Source organism: Nycticebus coucang, chromosome 4 (genome assembly GCF_027406575.1).
Source record: "Nycticebus coucang isolate mNycCou1 chromosome 4, mNycCou1.pri, whole genome shotgun sequence".
Classification (NCBI taxonomy): Eukaryota; Metazoa; Chordata; class Mammalia; order Primates; family Lorisidae; genus Nycticebus; species Nycticebus coucang.
Genome location: NC_069783.1, coordinates 92,920,930 through 92,945,334, shown reverse-complemented (window position 1 = coordinate 92,945,334; position 24,405 = coordinate 92,920,930). Strand labels below are relative to the sequence as shown.

Here is a 24,405-nt window from a genome sequence, read left to right as displayed (position 1 = left end):
AGTCAGCTAACGTCACCATCTTCTAACATGAACACAGCTGTGTGAAAGCTAACAATATTGACTCTTTCAAACAGTAATTTGCACATCTAAATCCTAAGCCGCTTTCCTCATACTGACCATACAGTGTTGGCACCATCTAGATACATTCCATTGGCATGAACCACGTATAATCCGTCAGGCACAGTCCTAAGAGATTATCAAAACATGATCTGCACCAGCCCTGGAGAGCAAGAGCCCCTCTCGTGTGGCACAGGAACCCCTTCTAACGGCCATTCAGTTCACAGTCCTTGTGTCCTCCCTTCTCAGGTGTACTTAGCAGAGGGGATGGCAGTGGGATGTGGCTGGGGAGGGAGGGCACAGCCCTGCATGACAGTCTGATAGACTGTCCCTCCAGGGCTGACGTGAGGCCCTCCTCTCTCTTTTCCCATCACTCAGGTTCACCCTGTCTACACCCAACATTCTGCAATTGAGCTGTGCCAAATGCCCAAGGGAAAAGGTCACCACACGCAACATACAAGGCAGGCACAAGATGGTCATTAACAATGCAAGCTCTGAAGTCCAAGTGCTCAGGGCAGCCCCAGCACTCCCCTGCTGAGCGACCTTCCTGAGTATCAGCCTCTTTAGGGTCCTACTACTCCACTCAGAGGGCAGTGGGCACAGGTCCCCCACCCCTGGTGCCCACACTGGCATTTCCCCTAGGCATCTGCCCCCTTGAGAATCGTCTCTGACAAAAGGCCCGGGACCATGGCTTTCCTTCTCAGGGGTCCTCCCCTTGGCTCATAAGCAAACCCAGCTTGCCAGGGTCCTGGGAACAAAAGAATAAACAAAGCCAAGCCCCCGCCATCTTCCAGGCTTCCCTGTCCTGGGGGTGTACTGCATGTAACTGCCTCAACCCTCTCCAGAAACTGCTCTTGCAGCATCATCAGTATGTCCTGAGGGATCAACAGTTGCCAGATACAGGGAGCAACACTCTCCCTCCCCTGGGCCACCTCCCTGTGGGGGCTCTAGTGAGGCTGCCGCCTTCCCTGATGTGGGCTCCTCCAGCTCTGCTCACACCTTTGGGACTCTGCTTCCTGGGCTGGTACCCTCAGCCCAAGCTCAGGTCACCATCGGCCCCTGACACCAGTTCATGAGCTCAGTGGTTGTCACTGCCCCACTCACTCCCGGAGGGTCTAGAAGCCTGGGAGGGTCTGGTCCACTCTCCTGCTTCTCTCTCTCAGGCCCATGAACACCACGCCCTTCCATTTACCACTTCATAGTTCTCCCGGCTGTCACCCTCAGAACACATGCCATCCCCCCTGCCCAGGCCAGGTTAGTGCCTCTGGCCCAGACTCCCCAGCAGCCCCCTCACACCTCCTCCCGGCACATGCCAGACATGATCTACTGAAAATGTAAACTTGATCCTGTCCTGCCCTACTGAAAGTTAGTCAGTGTCTCCCAGAAACCACAACATATTTACTAGGTGGGGTGACATACCCGACACCTAGGGGGTCAATGGACATTGACCACCCACTGGGCTCAAAAGGCCCAGCAGGAATATGGCGTATCATCCTAGAAGCCAAATTTCCCTAACAACAAGTACTTTAAGACATCTTTTCATACTAAAATATCCATATCACATGAATATAAAGGACAACACAGGAGAGATTTTCATTATTTTCTTTTTCTTTCTTTTTTTTTTTGAGACAGAGTCTCACTATGTCACCCTCAGTAGAGTGCCATGGTGTCACAGCTCACAGCAACCTCAAACTCTTGGGCTCAAGTGATTCTGTTGCCTCAGCCTCCCGAGAAGCTGGGACTACAGGCGCCCGCCACAACACCTGGCTATTTTGGTGGTGGTGTTGTTGTTGTTTAGCTGGCCTGGGCTGGATTTGAACCCGCCAACCTTGGTGTATGTGGCTGGCACCATAACCACTGTGCTATGGGTGCTGAGCAGATTTTCGTTATTTTCATTTACTAGTAGAAAGCCCTTGTGGGCCTTACACATCCCATCAGCCTCTTTGCCCCTAAACACATGTGTGCACACACAGGTACCCTACACACACAAGTCCCCAGGACTCATCTCCACAGTATGGCAAGTGACCCTGAAGGAGAGTCTACCAGGCATAGTCTTCAGGATCAAGGCAGGACTCACTCTGGCGCACAAGGCTTCTCTGCCCTGAGCACTGCAGGTACTGGTGGCCCTGGTCCCTGCACTGTTTCTCTCCCCTCCGTCTTCTTGGCCTGAGATGGCCAGTATCTCTTCTACTTCCCTATCTAACTCATGCTCATACTTCAAAACACTTCAGCCATTCTCCCTGAGCAGGCCTTCCCAGAGCCCTGAGACCCCACTGGGTGCCCCTCCTTGGCTTCTGTAACTCCCTGTGATTCTCTCACTCCATCATTGCACCTGCACAGCTCTCTCCTACCAGCCAAATCTGAGGAAGGAAGTCCTATCTGAGTTGTCTTCGTGTCCCCAGCACCACAGACAATGCTGGGTATGTGGTCATGGTGAAAGAATGTTGGCTGAAGGAAGGAAGGCTGACAGAGTCCTTATAGCACTTGGAACTCGAAGAGGGGTAAGCACACTTCCTACGTCATCCCCATGGCTGCCCAGCTGCTGCGGCCCCGGGGGCTGGCACGCACCTCTCGGCCAGTGTCTGCTGCTCATTGATGCCCACATTGAAGAGGACGGGCTGCACCCGCAGCAACATGCCGCTCTGGATCTCCCGGGGCAGGGCGTCAAACAGCGGGCCCGGCAGGGGCACCCGCACATTAAACCCATCGCTGGAAAGAAGGAAAGAAGGGGTGAGGCCGTGACCCTGAGGCAAGGAGGGACCTGACCACACCTCAGTACCAGAGCCCAGACTGGCCCCTGGCTCAGTGATGGCCAAATTGTCAGCCATAGACCTTTAAGGAGTGACACTATCGTAAGAGGCTGTGACCAGCATTTGTAACAAATGAAATAGAATAAAAATTTATAAAGGAAAAGCATATCCCATGAGATAAACAAACAAACAATACTGCTCTGGCTCACAGAAATTTAAACCAACATTTCTACCGATTTCCTGTGATGACGGGCAGCATGTCTGCGGACGTGTTAGAAGTGGCCTGAGTGACTTTGAAGGTCACGTTCCTCAGGTCCATGATTCCAAGGCTCATGTCCTCCAGCATCGCCAACTCCTCACCTAGATGTGAGAGAAGGAAGGGCTGTCAGGCAGATATCCTGCCGCTCCCTCTGTGGACCTGACACAGTTAGCAAGGCACACGCAGGTGAATGGCCACGAGCTCAGGCCCAGCTGTGACAAGAGAGCATGCAGGTGTGGACCGGGTGGGGGTCTCTGAGCTGCTTCCCCCATGACTCACTCCTCTGCAAGGACGGCTACTGAAATCCTACAGCCACATTAAAAACTGCAGCTGGTGGAGCTGCGCCATCCTTCCCCACCCCTTTCTGGGCAAGCACAGGGCCATGGAGGGGAAACAGAAATGCATGGAACTCGGAAGGCCAAGCCTGCCCTTAAAAATGTGCTGCGAGAGACGGTGGCGCCTGTGGCTCAAAGGAGTAGGGTGCCAACCCCATATACCGGAGGTGGCAGGTTCAAACCCAGCCCCAGCCAAAAACTGCAAAAAAAAAAAAAGTGCTGTGAGAGGCACCACAACAGTGCTGTTGTGGCCAGATCCCTTCATTACACTGGGCTTGATGTCTCTTTTGATGTCCTAGAATGCCAAAGATTAACAAATGCTTTACAATATGATGCATTTTCATCTTCTCAAAAGAAATTAATAGAAAACAAGGTATTTGGAGGGCAATTTGAAAATACCTATTAAGTTTTAGACTATTCCTGCCCTTCGACCCAGCAAGTTCTCCCTTTAGTCACCTAGTAGCTACAGAAGGGCCCACAAGTGCCTTACATGCACAGATGCCAGCAGCACTGGCTTAACAGAACAATTCGGGTACAGCCCACACACCCTACATGACATTACTGGTTAAATAATTATCATCCATCCTCAAATCGAAAGACCTTCAAGGTACATAACAGACAACTACTATTAGCTAGACATAAGAATTTTTTTAAAAAAGATATATAACAAACGAACAAACCAAACCGAGGTATGTATGTATGCCGTGTAACTGTCGTTTTGTTCTTTGTTACGTGTTTTAGTGAGGTTTGGATTTTAATCAGCATGCATTATACTTGTGTAACTGGAAAAGTATCTCAGAAAAAAGCCTGGAGATCACACTGATAACTGCGGCTCCTGCCCCAGCTGCAGAGGTCCTGGGTGTGAGCAGCACCCACGGGCATCTCACCATAGGTGCTCAGCAGGCTCTCAAACTGGGCCAGCAGCCCGATGGTGTAAAGCTGCCGAAGGAAGCCGTCGTCATGCAGGCAGTTCCTCAGCTTGATGATGAAGCCGCAGATGAGAGCAGTCAGCTGCAGGGACAGGGGTGAAGCAGTTTCAGGGTACATATCTGCTCAAAAATAGCAGCCCTGGCCCTGAGTTCCTTGTTTCCATTGCTCAAGGGGGCATCAGCCACTCCTCCTATCTTCAGAGAAGCTTGGGGAGTAGGCGAGGGACTGGCTCCGGGGCTGCAGAGGGCAGAGGCTCCAGGGAGGGCACCTAACACCCTGGGCTTCCTGCTCTGGTAGCTCCCAAAGGCAGTTTGGATTTTGGCCCAGCTTCAGACCTGACCTGCCTGAGTTATTCCTGGGCTAGACAGAACCTTTGGGAAGCCCAGAATAATTCTCCACAGTCTCTATCTACTCACAGATCCACACCATCGCAACAAAACCCAGGAGTAAGCCAGTTCATGGTCACTTAAAGTTTGCTGGGTGGGAGATTTTCTGTAGGATGAAACAGACTCTCTGGTTGGGTGGGGGAACCGAAGCGACCCAGCCTGACCCTTAATCACCATTCACTTTATTAGTTTGCTAGCCTCTCTTTAATTTGTTACATTCATTTCAACTCTTCATTTCTCTGAAAGATAACACACATCTGCAATGAGCCACAGAACTAAGGCACCTACTCTTTTACAAACAAGAAAAAAGACTGTTCCGACAGCAAGCTTCGGGTTGTCCTCACTGAACTCTGCAGGGGAAAAAAGGCGGCAAAGAGGCCTGCGCCATCTGCAACTTCGCCTCCTCCTCCCGGCAGGTGCTAGCTCGTCGGGGAGACAAACACATACTGATCCAGTAAGTTTCCTCCCTGTGCTGAAATCTAGAGCTCTAGTAAATAAACTTTAAAACAACAGGAGGAATATGGCCACCTGTGGTTTGTTACAAGTGATCAGGGAGGTAAAGGGATTCTTGAGCCAGTTTTTCTGTGGGGCAGGTGGTCCTGAGTCTTACTGTCTGACAGAAGACGACATCGCGACGGTGCTGCAGGCTCAGGTAGGTGGCGATGGTGGGTGCGCTGTCCTGCATTAGCAGGAAGACCATTGCCTTCTTGGCCTTGTCGCTCATCATGGCCACGCAGTCCGTGAGGGTGGTGAGCAGTGGGTAGAGGGCCTCGCTCCACTCTCCTGTGCATGGTGGAGAGGTTGTGACATTTAGGAAGGAAGACCTTAAGAATTATGCCTGGCAATTTAACAAGCCACCTGACCCCGTAGGCACCGGCCTGTCCTCCCCATTCCCCTGCTCCACGCCTTCATACTCTGCCTGGAGCCAGCCCAGTCTCTAAGCCTCCAGCCCTGAGTCTTTGTATAATCTCTGACACATGCCTATCCTCCTGAACCTACCGGAGACCCGACATTCAAGACTAAGACTTTTGAGGCAAACAAAAAAGTTTCTGCAAGCGATGATGAGGCCAGAAAATATTCTGTCTACAGAGGCCAATATTCTTCCACGGTACCATGGTTCCTCCACCCGGGAAGGAAGGACACGCAGGAGAGTTCTGTTATCTCACCTCTCTTGACCCAGGTATGAAGGCAGAGACCCCTGTTCTTCTGGTGCCAAGGACCAATTCTGCCCTTGCCAGCCTATATGCTATGTACAACTGTGTTAAACCCTCACTTGCCACAAGTAGTGAGCGAGGCCCTCTACCCATTAAGGTGGAAATGACACTCGGCGTGGTTCCCGAGTTTTCACTCACTTTCTCTCCTGCCTCCAGCTTCCTTGCCTGGTGCCATCTATTTCTAGCTTAGTTTTCTTTTAGGAATACAAGGAAACTTTGACCCTGTACCAAAACAACTTTTCAAAAATAGAAACTCAAGGGAGAAAAACAGGCTGAAAGATATCTTTAGTTTTGGCTCTTTCTGCCTTTGTATTTAAAAGAAATGACATGCCCTCATCGGTTAAATTTTTAACAAGTCACCCGGCCCAGAAATAGGCACTTGATCATCACTCCCTAGTGAACCCACGACACCAAACATGGTGAGGCGCTGTGGCGTGAAGCCTGGGTAATGCACACCCTTAGGGCGAGGGTTTGAGCCACAGATGCCCCAGACCATGTCACAGTACTCAGGGAAGGCCACGGGTCTGTGGGGGCCATGCAGCTGCCAGAGGGTGATCTAGGCCTTATATAAACAGAATCTAAAACACCAAGAGAAGGGAGACTTGGCTCTGCTCTCCCAAGCTATATTAGCACTGCTGAGAAACAATCTTAGAAACAGGCAGAAGAACTTCCCTATGCTCAGGTTTGGTTAATGAGGATTTTTAAGTACATGTAGCTGTTCAGAAGTTGGAAATATCTAACTGCATATGCAGGCATACAGTATGTGGACAAGGATTTATATCTGTAATGGAAAACAGCAGGCTAAATTTGTAAAGTCCATGGCAGAAAGGTCTTAGCAAATAAATCATGGTGACAAAGAACTCTGGATTGAGAGGTGGAAAATGTTGAGTCCTAGGCCCCAGCCGCTGCTCAGCAGTGTTGGACCACAGGAAAGTCCCTCAACCCCCTCAGACATTTTGATAAAATGTGAGAGTGACACTAGATAACATCCGAGTCTTCTTTCCCTAAGATGCTCAGAGACCATGTTTGGTTTCTTTGAAAAACTCCATTGAGTACATGTCAATTATATTTAGTGGCTATCAAAAATAGCATGGCATTTTTTCTAATTGCCATTTTTTCCCCAACATGCTACTGACATATTCTAATTGCTGTTGCCATTAGGTTGTTGTAATGGCAATTAGAGTTGTGGGAAGGGACACGTGGCAATGGCAATGAGGTTGTTCTAGCCAAATAGATTGGGGAAAGCAAGGCAGTCATTAAGACTATCCCTTACTAAGAAGTAAACGCTCGTGGGGCAAATGCTGCCAATTTTACTTTACTTTTCTACTTATCATGTATATACATATAAAATTACTGTGCAAATCATTGTAATGTGAAAATGATCAGAAGACACAAGTGGTCTTATTTGACGAAGCAAGCTCTCTCTGTTCAACTTTTTCACTTTGCCTACTTCTCTGTAAAGTCATAAAAGAATGACTATTTTGCTATATTAACAAACAAAAACAAAAAAAAAAAGAAAGAAAGAAAAAGAAAAACATTAAGTACAGAAAGAATGGCTAAAAAACACTCAGATGTTTGTCCTGGTCAGAGGGAGACATGAACCTGGGTGGGAACGAAGAGTGAAATCTGCTGGGGCAGGGCTCAGACTTGTCTGAATGGTTCAAGAGCATCAACCACCATGAATGCAACACTTGTTAGCACCTCATTTGGTAACTGTTTTCTCATTTAATTCCCAGAGAGAGGTTTATTAACACAGGTCGGGAAGCAGGCTCAGAGAGGATGTTTTCCCCAGACACATGAAGAGCTCCGGCATCCGTACGCATGCCTGACTGACTCTAAGCTCATGTTACTCCTAGCTTGCCTGACCACTTCTGCAGAAGAGAGAATAGGGGCTGGTGGGTAACACATTTTTCAATGTGAGGAGAACCTAACAGTAAATAATTTTCAAACAAAATGAATTTCATGAGCAGTAACGTGATTTCTACCCAGGGCCTGAACAAGTATAGGTTTCTGGGACGCTTGTGTTGGTGAAGGGTTTACACTCACTTCCTTCACTAAGAAAGTCTCACTATGAAAAAAATCAGCTCAACTCCACAACATCTTGAGTGGTGTTGCTGATCCGCTTTTTGGGACAAGCTCTTTATATAGTTACTAACTTGTAATATTCACTGCCTGGTACAACCTTGGACCAGACTACTTTAGATAACTCTGGAAGGCTCTTACAAATCCACATTCTGTTTTGGCCTTTTTTTCTCATTAGCAGGGGAGGGAGGGAGGAGAGAGTGTGTTTGTAAGTGTGTGTGTTTTAACCCAGATTAAATATAGCTTTTGAGAAAGCCAAAGGAACTCTGGCAGGGGAACATTTAACATCAACTATGGAAAAGCCACCAGTGCTTCTGGAATGGCATAGCTGATGTAAAACAAGGAGGGTTCTACAAGGCAGGCACTGTGTGCTGCCTGGGAACACCCAAGACTTCCTATTATTTCTATAAACTTCAGAATTGAAAACCCCTGGCCTTCTGTACAGCAGGTGCACATGTCACCAGCCCTTTCCTAGCCCTGGATGCAGACTTCACTGCTAATGCTCAGGGGACAGGCAGCTTGTTCTGAAGGCACTGGTCAGTCATGGAGGTCAGCTGAGGAGGAGTGGAAGCCCAGAGACACATATGAAGGAGGAGAACAAAGTGTGGGCCAAGGAAAGGCAACGGGGAGGAGAAAACCAAGCTTAAATGTCTGTGCAACCACCAGGGCCTCAGTGACCTTGAGGGTCTAGCAGGTTGAGGTCTAAGACTTGCTCAAGGCTACACAGATTTTTTTTTTTTTGCTTTGATTTTTATTCATTTATTTATTTATTTTTGTGTACATTAGTATGATCGTGGGGCACCATACACTTGGTTCATAGATCGTTTGACACATTTTCATCACATTAGTTAACATAGCTTTTGTAGCATTTTCTTAGTTATTTTGCTAAGACCTTTACATTCCACATCTACTAGGATTCACATATACCCTTGTAAGATGCACCACAGGTAAGGGACTGAAAGCAAACTGGGAGGGTAAGATGTGCCCAATCAGATCCGCCTGTCAATGAATTAACTTCAAATAGGGTTCTGGGATTGCTGCCAGAGTCACCATGGCTGGCTGATTCATGGTGCCGTGTTAGTGGACAGGTTTCACTGACCACTGACAGGCATAGCTTTGTCAATCCCGCAAGCACCAGTTTGCTGCACTCTAGATATAAAGCAGGTATCCTGCTATCTCACATTTATATCTAGTCAGAAATATTCATCACAAAGATCATATAGCTGATTTTTAGAATATAAAAAGACAAAAAAACCCAAACCATATTATTTGGGGAGGGCTCATGCTCACTGTGGGAAAATCATAAGCCAAATCCAGGAAATTTCAAAATAAACTAGATGAAAGGTTAGCATGCTTTTTTTGTTGAGGGTTATACAGAAAATAATTTAGGTTTTGAAGGCCATCGGGCCTATGTTGTGACTAACTCAACTCTGGCAATGAGTTAGAGCAGCCATGGACAATACATGGATGGGTAGACATAGCTGGTTTCCAATAAAAGATTTTTTATAGGAGCAGAACGTAACCCTGTGGCCAAGATTGAGCTCAGAGCGATACGTAGCTTGCCAACCCCTGAACTAGAACCATACACACGGTTTCTACATGCAAAAGCGCAGAAAAATTACATTTCTGGCACTAACTCCAACTGAAGCCCCCAGCTGTCTGATAAGAATTCTTCAACTGCATCCGGACTCAGAAGAGAGGAAACTGCAGGATTACCAATGTCATAACACATGGGGGTATACATATTATCTGACTGTGTCCTCAGAGCAGCACTCACTTGTAAGTCAAGTGAATGCACAGGAAGTATGTCCATATGTGTACCTCTCTAAATCAGGTCATCCACTTCAGGAAGCCCAATATACTCAGGAACATTAATCATCTGAAAAGTCTTAGGATGTAAAAGTAAAAAACAACATACATGTGGTAGCCTACCTTAGGCCACAATTCCTTCAGCCCAGTCCCTCACCAAACCGAAGACAAGTCTTACCTGCCTCACAGTGAAGAAGGTCCTAAAATATTTTCCCAACCCCGGGAACACCAGGTAATCTTTGATAACTTAGCTACAAAGGCTACTTGAATATTAAAAAGCCATCAGCAGAGCCTTGAACAAAAACCACATACCTGGGCTGGACTCTTCAGGAGGGGGGCTGCAATCTGCACAGAAATGGAGGGCAACATGGATGGTTAAGGAGCAGCACAGTTCAAACACAAGCAACTCAGTCTTAGAGCGGCTGCACCCGCAGCTCGCAGTAAGGTGGCTGACCACATGGAGAAGAGGTCTGGGTGCCTGGCTGCCTCTTCCCCAAGAAGCAGGCACGTCAGCTGCTTTGTGGTGGCTGAGCCCTCTCAGAGGCAAACAGCGCCAGATGCCCCAGTGTCAACATTCATGTTGCTGATATCTCAACATAGAATGCTCTTCAGATGTGCAAACTAACTTACTGCAATGTGGTTAAGTGCCACCGAAGAAAGCACTCACGTAAATCACATGTGTGGCAGAGCCCCACATTGGCTCACAACATCTGGGAGCAAACTTGTACTGAGAGAGACTGACCAGCAAATAAAGCCTTCCCAGGTCAGAGCCCACTACCCCGCTCACCGGGAAGCCCAGGCTCAGGATTGACTGCTGAGATCCAAGTGTTCAGAGCCAGTAATGAAACCAATATACCAAAAAACTCTATGCCAATCTTTCAAATTTAAATCAAATGTAAAAGTTTTCTGGTTTGGGTCCAGGTCCTCAAAGAATACCAATTTTCATTCCATTTCACCTCTGCTGAGTCACACTGGGGTGGAGTCATTTCAGTTCCACATACACTGAGGCTGGTGGGTTTGAACCCAGCCTGGGCCTGACAAACAACAATGACATCTGCAACAAAAAATAGTCAGGCATTGTGGCAGCATCTGTAGTCCCAGCTACTTGGGAGGCTGAGGCAAGACAATTGCTTAAGCCCAAGATTTTGAGGTTGCTGTGAGCTATGACACCACGGTACTCTATAGAGCGCAACAACAAGAGACTCTGTCTCAAGAAAAAAAAAAAATTCTAAAATTCCTGGTTAACTGGGTGTTCTACCTGAAAGAAAACAAGTTTGAAAAGGGATCAAGGGAGTAAAAGTTTATTTTATGTCTGAGATTTTCAGTTTAAACAATGTCTTTGATACTAAAATGAAGTGGTTTGAGATCTCCAAGAGCACCCAGACCCAGCTTCATGGGGATTTTTATAGCCTGGATAGTTGAGAAGGGGCGGCAAGGGGTCTTTCTTCTCTAATCACCTTTGGAAGTGGCTTCTTGAACTGGTAGAGGGGACAGAAAATACAAAGGCCTCTGTAGATTCAAGAGTTCGACCTCTTTGTAGACCTTGTACGTCCTGAGACCATCTATGTAGTCAACAGGAAGAGAAACCCAACTGGTGTGGAGTGATACAGAGCAGGAATGATTTTTTTTTTTTAAAGAGACAGAGTCTCAACTTTGTTGCCGTGGCGTAACAGCTCACAGCAACCTCCAACTCCTGGACTTAGGCGATTCTCTTGCCTCAGCCTCCCAAGTAGCTGGGACTACAGGCCCCCGCCACAACGCCCGGCTATTTTTTGTTGCAGTTTGGCCGGGGCTGGGCTCGAACCTGCCACCCTCAGTATATGGGGCCGGTGCCCTACTCACTGAGCCACAGGCACCACCCAGAGCAGGAATTCTTAAACATCTGTCTGGCTCATCAGAATTATAACAAACCTTGGAAAAAACATATATAGATTTTTGCCTCCCCATATGTCCTCTTCCAGGATTCCAAGGTTGAGGATGGGGAACAAGGTAGTCTGGAGCCTGTTTTATGACCCCAAATAGCTGGCCTTGGGCTGTTCCTGGGAAGGCATCAGGGGTTAAACCCAGCTTTCTAAATTCATCTTTCAACCCAAGGAGAGATGGAGGAGTGGGTAGTCTTCTCTGGTACTCCTGGAGCAGAGGTTATGACTTGACTTAGGTCATGGAGTCTTTTGTGATATGATGACCACTATGGACTTTTTCTCTACGCACATGCAAATTTTCAGCAATAATCTCAGGGGTATAAGAACTTGGGTGCACCTATGAACCCAAGGTTACGAAAACCTGTTCTGGAATCTGAATGCCTCATTGAGCATGAAGAAAGCTGGAGAGTGTGCATGAGGCATGCAGTAGAAGCCACCAAATCCTGGTGGGGCAACAGCGGCCAGTGTGCCTTGGTAGGTGGGGGCACAGTGGCAGTACAGGGCACTTATGGAGAGGGGAGGAGGCCTCTAGTTCCAGCTGGCAAGGACTAGACAGTGGGTCCCACCTTCCAGGCAGGGCTCTGATCAGTTTTGTAGGACCCAGGACAAGGTAGGGAATTGGAATGAAAAGTGGCAATGCCTTTTGAAGCGGTACAAAGTCATTCTAAAATAACAAATATGCTGGTGTGAACACAACTGGCTCACTAACCTCCAGGAACTCAGAATGGTGTAAAAAGTCGTGACAGAGCCATGCTCAGGTACCGTAGACCAATAACAGCTCACAATCTGGTTCTTTCCAATCCTCCTGTTCACACTGAGGATGGAACAACTTCCTGGCTATACTAAAGATTTTAAATTAAGGATTGTCCACAGTTAATTTAGTGGCATATGGTTTCATACATTTCTTTGAGTACTGCTCAGCACAGTTAGACTTCCTCAAATGCATGCTTCATATTCCTGCCAATACAGAGCTGTACACACAAGTCAAACCCTAAATATCACAAATAGATGCTCACTTAAATAACTTTCAGAGTGAATTTAAATTTGTCTATATTTAAATATAGGGGATGCCTAGAAAAAAATGACATATAAATGGTGAATATGAAACACATCTGATTAAACTAGTTCCTTGATTAAAAAACAATCCAATCATTACTCTTTTAGTACCTGCAGAAAACTTTAAAATTACAAACGAGATAATATTCAAAAGCAGCAATGAACTTTCAGAACATTTTAAAAAGAAACACAATTTACATAAAAAAGATAACACGAATAGAGATGAAATAGCTCTGTGAACCAATTACAGGTTTGGAGAAGTTAATTTATGATCCCCACAGATGGAAAAGTAGATGATGTGAAGACTGTTGAGACAGCAGCTCAAGTGAGACAAGGCCCTGGAAACAGACTGCAGGTAGATTAAAGAGGAGCAGGGGGGCTCTGACCTAGGAGCACAATTCTGCCCCGAAGGAAAGTGGCCGTGGCCCGATTCAGAGTTTAAAAGCCTTCATTGTATGCAGCCTAAGCCTGGTACATCTGGGCCTTACTACAGCTCAAAATGCACACAGGAGAACAAAGAGGAGGCAGAAGCTAGGTCTCAGCCAGGCCTCAGCTGCCTGGCCCATAACCGTCTTCAGCTCTTACAGGAAAAGGTGGAAGGCACCTGAGTTGCAGGGACCCAGGACCTGCTTATTTAGAAACACAAGTTCCCACATTAAAGCTCCACACAGGGCAGGTGTCTGCATATGCTCTGTGTCTCTGCAGACAGAAGACTGTTTCTGAAGTGTGCTACTTCATGCCAATGTCCTACCCTGAGGGCTGGTATCAAAAAAAGGAAGGTAACTGGGTCTCCTGGAGGCCCAGGAACAGGGTTCTACACTGACTGAGTTACCGAGTCCCAAGACAACGTGCCTCAGCTGGATAAGAGGGCCTAGGAAATGCCAACCACCTGTAGACAAGTCCTCTGGGCCTGCGAACCACCCTCCTCCAGCTGTGTCCCTGCATGACTCACCCTTGCCCCCTTCATTCTACCAGGTCCTGACACACTGAACAGTCACATCAGAAAGACGTCTACATTCCGGCCTCCTTCAGATTCTCAGATTGGTTTACAAACCTGAACAGCCTGGGAGCTCAACCCTCACAGCCAGGGCAGTGTGTCCCAGGAGGGCACTGAGATTCTGCCTCTGGTGGAGATGCGGAGTCATACTTGGGCTCCAGATGCATGGAAAGCCAAGCGGAGCCCCACCCTCACTGCCCGCTGCTCCATGCACTGAGATGCCCCTGCGCTAACAGCCCTCCCTGCAGTCTGCATTGGGGAGAAATGCAATGTACATAAAAAAGAGTCAGAGACAGGGACACACAGAAGCAAAGTGAGGTGGAGAAGCGCGGGAAGCATGGATGCATACGCACGTGTGGCCAGATGAGGATGGCATGCAGCGGAGGGCATGGTGGAGGGGCATGGTGAGGAGGGGGCATCGCAGAAGGGGTCCTCCGGTCTGATCCAGTAGGCATGGCTGTTCCCGTTACCTTTCTTGCCAGTGCAGCTGCCCGCACAGGGCAAAATGTCCTCACAGCCCTCGCCGTGCAGGCGCTCCTTCTGCAGCAGCTTATCCACCCGCTGGATGATGCACTCCAGGCTCTTGTCCACGTTCAGCCATACTTTCTCCTTCCAAACCAAAGAGGCCTGTTGGCGTCGGCTCTTTCAATGGGAGAAACAAGCAGAACTGCACTCCGCCAGTCCCCCACCCTGAAACACCATGCTCAGAGGGTTCAAAATTCCCTGTTAAAGCTTTATTTGCTTTTCAAAGACGAATCAATGTCCCACAGTCACTGATTATGAGGTTTGGGAGATGTTTGCTAATAACTGTCATGGAGGCCTGACAGCCTTCCAGTGCCGCCTGAAGGGCACAGGGAACAGCAGTTGTCACTCTCTCTTCCCACTGCTGCAGACCCACAACCACCACGATGCCCAGGGCAGAAGCCTCTTATTGATGTAAGAGAATGGAACACACACAAGCACCTGGTAATTTAGGATAGGGAAGGAGAGTGGGGAGGGAGGACTGGGAAGGGTTTGCAGACACCCACAGACTATAGGATGCCAGGGCTGGAGGACCACTTTGCTCCTGATTAATAATTCAGTGTTCCTACAACAATGCCTCTAAGTGGTAGTCCAAACAAATGACAAAAACCAATGTGTCATTCCCTCAAGAGACACAGACCCTGCTCCCACGGCCAACTGCAAGAGGAACACTAGCATGACACAATGCCAGGGGCAGCTGTGCCAAAATCACCCAGCTGCCCAAGCACCTGAGCTCCCACATCCCCCCAAACACAAACAGCCCTGGAAGGGCTAACAGCAAACACAGCACTGAGCGAGGAGAGGCCTGCCTGGCCTCAAGCAGTCAGAGGCCATATAGGGCACAGACCAGGGAGAGGAGAGAAGATCTCCCACAGGGAACGGCTCAAGAGGAAAACCCACCTCCTTTCCAGCCCCCAGCACAGCCCTGCTCCCCATCTAGACACAAAGGTTTGAAAATAGTCTCTGTCCCTACATTAGGGGCCCAGAAACTGTCTGGGAAAGAAACCTGGAGCTTGTTCACAAGGAATCAACCTCTTAGGCACCTGAGAGGGGAAGAGACTGGCAAAGGCCTTCACTGTTTGCAACCCAAGTTCAGCAGCTGTTGGTAGGCCACAGCAGCAGACTCACCCACTCCTCCTCGTGCCAGTCCACCTGCAGGGAAGAGCGGCTATTTCTCCCGGTCCACCTGGCCATGAGAGTGTCCTGGTCATTTCTAAGCATCACCTGCTCCTCCTCCGTCGAGGTGGGGGAGGCCTTGGAGGCGATGTAGTCAGGCCGGGCAGCATTCAGCCCATGGATGGAGCTGGCCAGCAGCTTACAGTCGCAGACGGTGACCAGCTGCCGGGTCTGCAGGCACACACAAACCAGGGCTCAGTGGGGCCTGGAGGCCTGCCTTCTCTCAGAGGAGGAGAACGGGCCTGAGGCACCGCATCCCCTTCTCTTCTCCATAGCACAGAGCAGCCACAGAACTGCGTCCCTTAAGATGCTGGAGAACACAGGCAGCCATGTGACCTGACTAGGCTGATTCTTAGCAGGAATTTCCCACCGAGGCTGGAGAACACACGGGAGATGAGAGGAAGCTGAGAAATCTCTGACATTCTTTACCCCACCTGCCTTTGGCCTGTTATTGCTAGGGAAAGTGCATTACTTTGGTTCAATCACTGAAGCCTTACCTATCCATCTATCTAGTCTCACTCTGTTGCCTAGGTTAGAGTACTGTGGCATCAGCTTACCTCACAGCAATCTCCAACTCCTGGGTTTAAGTGATCCTCCTGCTTTAGCCTCCCAAGTAGCTGGGACTATAGGTGCCCATCACAATGCCTGGCTAATTTTTTCTATTTTTAGCAGAGCCAAGGTTTCATTTTTGCTCAGGCTAGTCTTGAATTCCTGAGCTCAAGTAGGCCTCCTGCCTCAGCCTCCCAGAGTGCTAGAATTATAGGTGGTAGCCACTGCACCTGGCTGAAGCCTTATTTTTGTGCTCCTAAGTACCTAATACCCAAAGTCCTGGGCTCTGGGTAGCTGGACTCCCGGCCCGGCATGGAGGTTTGGGAGAATTTTGTATCTCACAGGGTTTCTGTGCTGCATGATTTTGTTGCTGACAGCTATCATCTTTCTTTTCCAGTGGATCTAACCCCATCCTTTCAATCTTTTTGCTATGTGAACACATATGACGGGTATAGCACATTTTGGTCAAGAGTAGCAGCTCAACCTAGCAAAGTGGGGAGGTGCAATCACCATCTGTGTGTGTGTGGGCGGGTGCTTCTGAGAGGGAGACTGAGTGGTGTGAAAAAGCATCATCCATCGCAAGGGTCTGATCTGTCCACTCACTCAGTATGGGCCAATATATATATATATGTGTATATATATATATATATATATATATATGTATATATATATATTTTTTTTGTAGAGACAGAGTCTCACTGTACCGCCCTCTGGTAGAGTGCCGTGGCATCACACGGCTCACAGCAACCTCTTAACTCTTGGGCTTATGCGATTCTCTTGCCTCAGCCTCCCGAGCAGCTGGGACTACAGGTGCCTGCCACAACGCCCGGCTATTTTTTGGTTGCAGTTTGGCAGGGGCTGGGTTTGAACTCGCCACCCTTGGCATATGGGGCTGGCGCCCTACTCACTGAGCCACAGGCGCCGCCCTATATATATATTTTTTGAGACAGAGTCTCACTATGTTGCCCTCAGTAGATTGCCGTGGTGTCACAGCTCACAGCAACCTCCAACTCTTGTCTCAGCCTCCCAAGTAGCTGGGACTACAGGCGCCTGCCACAATGCCTGGCTATTTTTTTGTTGTAATTGTCATTATTGTTTGGCAGGCCCTGGGCCAGATTTGAACCCGCCAGCTCCAGTGTATGTGGCCTGTGCCCTAGGCCCCGAGCTACAGGCACCGAGCCTTTTTATATATTTTTAAATCAGAATCAAGTTTTGGTTAATTAGAAGCTGGTTTACTATTAGTCAAGAAAATTATATTGCTTTTATCTTATGTGTGTGTAATAACTCAGTTTCTTTTTTCATTACACTAGAAGTGTGGTAAAAAATAACTTCTACTAGCTAAATTTCTACCAAGAAAGTTGAGGAAGTTTATCAGCCTCAATACAGTGAGCCCCAGGGATCTGCTGGAAGACCCATTTGCATGAGCAGCACCTAAGAGTCATACGCCCTGGGTTCTGTCTTTGACCTGTGCAGATCTGTGGCTGGGGCAAATCTCCAAACCTCCCTGAGCCTTTGTGGGAAATGAACCTAAAGATGGGCCTCAAGGTCATCCTAATGTCACTCTCTTTGTGGACAGCTCTAGGCACACCTGGCTGCCCTGAGATGTCCAGTGGCTTCCAGAAACCCAAGGGAACCCCCCCCCCAGCCCACAAGCAGTAGGGCAGCCCCTCATACCTTATCTGCCAAGATGGCAAGCGTCCTCTCAAGGCCAGTGGCAGACCTGTCCTTGGCTGCCCTTGAGAGTCGTTCTGCGTAGTAACTAACTTGGGTTTTCAGGGTGTTGATCTGGGCGATGATCTCCTTGGCTCTGACAACATCCTGTGGTATGTAGATTATGGACTGGCAGCTAGCTGATGTGCTAAAAAGGATAAGGATAGATTCTAAGGGGTTTTCTTGAATCTGTTGAGGACAACAGCATTATCTCAACCCCAACCACAACTAACCCTAAGATAAAATTTCCTGTTACTTAGACTAGTTTAGTTAGTGGTAGGCAAGAGTAATTCTTAGGCGATCTTTTTTGTCTATATGGTAGAAGCCTGAAATATGACTAAGTCTTTTATCTGTATGCAGTTGTATCTATACTTTCATTGCACGTATATGAATGTGTGCACAGACATGGAACAATTGTACCCAGTAATTACCCAAATGCTCATAATCCTTCTCCTCTGATCCTCATCTGTTAACTTGTAAGCAGTACTTTAGTGGAGACACAGGGTCTGCTTATACCAGAAGGGTCAGGTTATCACAGAGAAGGGAAAGACTACAGTGGGTAGTAGAATTTGCCCCCCAAAACCAAAACTTGTTTTTTCATTTGGCCAATCAAGAAGTCCAGCTTTTTGTGAACATACCCACAGTTCTCTCCCTCACATCTGTGACTTCACTGAGTCCCCAGGAAATTTGGCTTCCTTTCGCTCCTCTCCCTCGCTCCAAGACTTCCCTTCTTTGAAAAGTAACATTCCTTTAGACAAAGAGGAAGTGGAAAACGTGTCAAGCCAGCGATGACGCCCAGTGCTTCAATGGCTTTGACACCCTGCATTTGTAGCATGTGCCAAAGCCACAGCTCCTCCAAAGGACCAACTCCATGTCCCTTGGCTGTGTGGGGCTGGCCAGCATGTCTGGGCCTCCTAAATGGTGATGATAATCCGCATGCCTCTTTGCTTGGATCCTAATTAATCCAATATTATAATTTTTCATACCATCTGAGTAAGCCAAAGAAAGCAGCAGGAGAAGTACAAGCTACAGGTTCGGAGATCTCGTCCTAAAATTTGAAGCTGTGAGCTCTGGGTAGCCAGGGTGTCCCTTTGATCATTGAATAAGGGGCCCTGACTGGTACTAGGAGGAGAAAGAAGGTGGAGAAGAGAGGGCACCTCTCGCCACACCCTCCACTGCGTTCCCTGAAGATGAGAGTCACTCAGTCAGGGCTGAGAACCTCCCCCACTTGTCCCTTTCCAGGGAACCCTAAAAGTGGGTCATCAAGAAACTGCTGCTGCCCGTTCCCATGCTGGACTACGGGGCAAACATGCAAAAACCAAAAACCAGAGCACCCCAGAAAGAAACACCACCACCACAAGCCTATACACCACAATAAAAAAGGATGGATTTGCCAGAAGCCCATGCAGCAGACCACAACCAAGCCTGCGTGGTACGACGAGAGTCATTCCACAGCGCGATGTGCACACGACTGTGTTCCAATCTGCAATCACTCTTCCAAATGAATAGCTGCCATTTAAGACAATTTAAATACAATCTCAAAACAGGATTTTTCAGAATATATTCTTCCCAGGCCCCTACCACTTAAGAGTACATATATAACACGTGCTACATGTAGCTCTACTTGTGTGTGTGCAGGTGGCTGTGTACACTTCAACCAGAGAAAAACCTCACCCTCCACTCACCAGTGGTCTTATGAGTCACGTTCTAATAATAGTACCCGGGACTCATGCATAGGGAATATATGGCGGGGGCAAAAAAGGGCAAATTTCAAGGAGCTGTTGTCTGAGGATGATCAGGAATATACAAACACATGTTCGATTACCCAGTGCTAAAAACAAGGCAGCGACATGAAGGAGGTGGGATGGGAAACTGGACATTTGGCTGCTTTGCAACACACGCACTCCCAGGAGTCTTAACTCCAGGGAAGGAAGACTCCTGGTCCCACTACCTGTGTTGCCACCTCTTCTGAGGATGAACCCCAGGGCAACCCCAGGAGGCAGCATGCTAGGTGTGGCCCTTGGGCTTTGCATTAGGTCCACCCCAGGCCCTGTGACTTGGCACTACCCAGAGCGGGCTCATGAGCTAAACTGAAGACGCCATATGAGCATAAGCGTAAATGTTGTAGTGCTGGCCAGGAATGGCTGGTAGCTGATGAGCAACAGGACATGGGAAGCAGAGCAGGACTGCCTGTGTGGAGTCTGAGCTCCCAGAGGAAGGCACTGACTGGGAGTCTCCCCTCACAGGCTCCAGGTACAAAGGCCTCCCGCTCTTCACCCATCTCCTTCCTTCCACCCCCACCTGTCTCACAGACCTCTTGTATATGGGGGGAGGGGGCAGAGGGTAGGGATAACCAGGCCCAGGTTGGCTGTGGAGGATCCTTAGAGAGAAACTGAGGAAGGTTAATTCCACAGGAACTTTCCAGACTAAGTTCAACCCAAGCCACCCGGGTTGAGACTTCCTAAGGGGCAGGCGTTGGGGCAGCTAGGCCTTTGGCTCTCCTTGTCCCAGGGTCCATTCCTCCAGCCCTCTAGACCCTACCTCTAAGTACTTTACTTGTCCTGTTATGGGAAAGCCCTTCAAAGAGGCCTCAATAGAGAAAAGGAGGGGAGGGGAGCCTGAGGGGCCACTTCCATAGAGGTGGCTGTGGGTTTCCCCCTCATGGACGCAGAAGCAGCAGCAACCCTCCCCAAATATCCTCCCTCCCTTCCTTATACCTAAAATACCCCCAGAAGGAAGGGCCTTCTCAGAGAAGAGGTGGAGAAGCTTCAGCCTGGGTGTGTGTGGGGTGTCCACAGGACTTCCTGCTGTCAGATGGCCTGAGTAGGGGCCTGGCACCTCTGGCAGGGCCCAGTTACAGCCTTGGAGCCTCACCAGTCAGTAGCTCTAAGGTAGCAGTGTTTCTCGAAGGGCTATAGGTGCCTACAAATAAAGCTCCACTTCAGAGCCCCTGTTTGGGCTTGGGACAGCAGTGGAGACCCCTAGTGACATGGTGGTTTCTAACTGCCATCTGATTGTCTGGTAGAAAAGTCACCCAATGTTTTGGTTTGTCCCCCATCCCCTAGATAAAACCGACCCTAGTAACAGTGTTTCTAAAATCTGAATAAATTATTAAGTATGAAAATGTAGGCTGGCTTCATTCATTCAAGAGGTAAGGGTAAAGTAAAAACTGAAAAGCCTCAACATTCTTGTTAAAGACTGAAAGGGATTCCCAATGGCAGTGATGGGCTGACTTGAGATCCCAACACCTAGGGGCTTCCCTGGCCAAGTCTTCTTCATCCTAGGAGAAACTGGGTCCTTTTTCAGAGTGAGAGCAACAAAAAACTGCTGCCTAGTTTTAAAACTAAAAGAGCAGACTGGAAATAGGCTATTCATTATTAAAGAACATTGCAGTTGGAAGGGAGAACTCAGTCTCCGCGGCATATGACTGGAGCCCTTGGCCGGCCCATGGGTGATCCTGGGGGACGGCACAGGCTTTCTCTGTGTGAAAGCAAGACCCAGACCCAAACAGACACTCGCTCCACAGACAGAAAACTCACCAACACTCCTCAAAACTGCTAAAGAAAAGAACCAAAATGAAATATTAGCAGTTTGTCAGCAAATACCAAATGCAAAACAAAAAATTAAAAAGCTGTTACATTTTTTGTCGAAATACTTAAAATTATTTGTGGAGGCCCCGACACAGGAAGGACCAAACTGATGAGCCCAATGCGCTGATTTATTAGAGCCACCTCACTGCCTGCCCTGAAGCCCCAGGCAGATATCCCACTGGTGGTGGTGGGGGGTCAAGTGTCCTCTGCATTTAAAGGAAAGTTCAAATGATGAAAACCATACCTGGAAGTGATTTGATGACAATAGTAGGAAATTAAGTAAAAATGTATAGTATATATTTGAGGTATTTAGGGAAATCTAAGTTCTGAAGTTAATATGCAGAGTTATCAGGTATCAATGCCCCAACCTTCCCAGGACAAAGCAACTGGCCACACAGGATGAAAGGTCTTTCTCCTTCAGGGCCCGCTCCATCTCACACGTACACTCACACTCTCCACACGGCAACATGCAACAAAGCAACAGACACACGCTTTCTCGCTGGGTGTGCAGAGCTGTGATAGGCACAGGAAATTTCGTCATCTTCACTCCTCCCAAAAGAACACTGGAGTCAGTAAATCCTAAGGCAGGTCACCAGGTTTGTCTGCGCTGGGAAGCGCCCCTGGCGGGGATGAATCAAGGTGAATCAGGCTGTCCCGGGAGCCCCTCCCAGGGGACAGTGGAATTCCCCTTCCTAGCCACAGCCCTGCCAGGTTTCTCCTCCCATCTCCAGGGCTTGTTGGGCTCTGGCCTGGCCTGGGGCTGCCTGTGCACACACCTGAATGGTGACTTCTTACGGTGAGCTTTCTGCTGCTCCCTGCTCAGCTGCCCAGCCTTGTCCATGGTCTCTGATGCTCCTAGCTGCATCCCTGACCCCCTCGGCCATAAAGCAACCACCGACCTGACCTTTCACTCTCACTCACCCTGATCCAATCCATGGCCAGTTTTCTCAAGTCGTGTCCTGACTCCTGGCCATGGGGCACTGAGTCAGGCTTCACCACGAGCACTGGAGCTGCCCTCTGAGCATCCGTGGGATGCTCCTGGCACTCCTCGAGCCTCTGCTTACCTTCCCATAAGCCATTCCACTCTCAGTTGATAAGGCCCACCCTCTCCACCCCACTTCTGTCCAGTGACACCTCCACTTGTTCCTTTCCACCTCAAAAATCTCTGTGGAGCTCTACTTTCTTCTCTCATCCCTCTGGATGAGCTCCTTGGTCCTGCCTCTTTCCATCTTCTTGGAACACTGCTTGACGATGTCCTCTTCCCATTCACCCCACCTCACCCACTTTCTCCTTGCCCACCAGCCTAGACACATGCTCAAGTCAACCTGAGGCCTCATGCTATGTCCTCTACCTCGTGGTCTTCCCCAGGGCCTCACGAGATCATCTAGGCTTATCATCTCCACTTCATTTAAGTCTCGACAAGTGACATCCTGGAAGACCACCAATGCCTCCCGCACATCTAAACAACAGCTTGGGGTATGCTTCTGTCCTTCCTGCCCCTGGGGCGGGGCTGGTGCCTGGCTCCATGCTCCAGGCACTCTCCCCATGTTTGCCTCAGGCACTGCTCACCCAACAGACACTCACTGATTTGTCTGCTCCCAGGCCAGGCCTACGTCTGGTGGCCTGCATCCCTGGTCACCAGCACAGGGTCCAGCACAGAGAAGGCTGGCAGCACTGCCAGTTCTCCAGTGTCGCTCTCTCCCCCGGCCACTGTGCATCTGGCCACATCTCACTGCATACACTGCATCTGCCATGTCCTTCTGCCTTGTGCTTGTCAGAAACGCCCTTCCCCACTCTGCTCAAAATGGTAGCCCCGCAGATCTTTTAAAAACTAGGCATGTTGGGCGGCACCTGTGGCTCAGTGGGTCGGGCGCCAGCCCCATATACCAAGGGTGGTGGGTTCAAACCCGGCCCCTGCCAAAATGTAACGAAAATAGCCGGGTGTTGTGGTGGGCGCCTGTGGTCCCAGCTACTTGGGAGGCTGAGGCAAGAGAATCACCTAAGCCCAAGATCTGGAGGTTGCTGTGAGCTGTGATGCCACGGCATTCTGCCGAGGGCAATAAGGTAAGACTCTGTCTCTAAAAAAAAAAAAACTAGGCATGTTTACCACTGCTACCTATCATTTAGGAAAGAAAGAGGTTTCCAGGCTTTATACGTATGGATTTCAAAAGACTGACCAGGGACACTAAAGAACATTGAGCCAATAGAGATTCCATGCAGGGTGGCTGCCTGCAGCCCCGCTTTAAGGTGAACTACAATTTGCTGTTAGTTTTGCAGGAATGGGACCACCATTCCAGTGCCCTCATCACCCACCCAGCTCAGCCTCTCTCTCTCTCTCTCTCTCACACACACACACACACACACACACACACACACACACTCACACACACACAGCAGCAGCAGCACAAGGTCCTTGGGCAGCCCCTCCAGCCACGCAAAAGCAGATCAGATGGCTGAATATTCTTGCAATCATGTTCTGATTTTTTTAAAACTAGGAAGCAACAGTGGTACAAGGACCACTGACTCCCCTGGCTACTTACTGTTTCTTGGTCTCTTCAAATTTGTGCAGTTTTTTGCGGAGACCTCCTGACTTAAAACCCTGGCAGTGAGCTGCTGGCGCTCCGATGGTGACAATGTCGTAGTTCTGATCTGAATGACAGAAAGCTCTCCTCCGTTACTCTGGGCTCAGGCCTGTGAACAAGCCAGCTATAGGGATATGCACACATGTCTTGGATCCTACCCCACCCGCCCATTTCCAAGATTTTTGTTCCCTTAACCTCACAGCCTGGACTGCCCAAGGGCCTGCTGGAGCCCAGCATCATCATCTCAGCAAAGAGGGGTCCTGTGTCTCAAGGTGGAACCACAGAGGATGCAGGAAACTACCCAATAATACTTGTTTGCATCCCTCCTTGGGAAACCACAGAAACACAAAGGGAAGCTGAAGCGTGGGGAGACTAGGGAGGGGCTTAGACTCTTTAGCAGGGACCTTTCCAAAGTGTCATGTCTCTTCTCCAAGCTGCCTAGAACACACAGGGAAACCGGGACAGGCAGGAAGCACTCA

General features: G+C 48.9%; 1 protein-coding gene across 17 annotated transcripts in view; it reads right to left on the bottom strand.

Annotated features, from left to right (window-relative positions):
- Positions 1–24,405, bottom strand: part of INPP4A (inositol polyphosphate-4-phosphatase type I A) — a 141,950-nt gene that overhangs the window by 20,219 nt on the left and 97,326 nt on the right. For 4 of the 17 annotated variants that reach the window (XM_053588065.1, XM_053588057.1, XM_053588053.1 and 1 more), the window contains 10 exons: positions 23,885–23,993; positions 21,294–21,311; positions 17,719–17,902; positions 15,448–15,666; positions 14,151–14,439; positions 10,135–10,167; positions 5,328–5,500; positions 4,289–4,412; positions 3,041–3,167; positions 2,626–2,766 (listed from right to left, as the gene is read on the bottom strand). In XM_053588065.1, coding sequence (XP_053444040.1) covers positions 2,626–2,766; positions 3,041–3,167; positions 4,289–4,412; positions 5,328–5,500; positions 10,135–10,167; positions 14,151–14,439; positions 15,448–15,666; positions 17,719–17,902; positions 21,294–21,311; positions 23,885–23,993 — 1,417 coding nt within the window. The remainder of the gene's footprint in view (positions 1–2,625; positions 2,767–3,040; positions 3,168–4,288; positions 4,413–5,327; positions 5,501–10,134; positions 10,168–14,150; positions 14,440–15,447; positions 15,667–17,718; positions 17,903–21,293; positions 21,312–23,884; positions 23,994–24,405) is intronic. The other 13 variants (XM_053588059.1, XM_053588055.1, XM_053588067.1 and 10 more) reach the window with 10 other exon arrangements.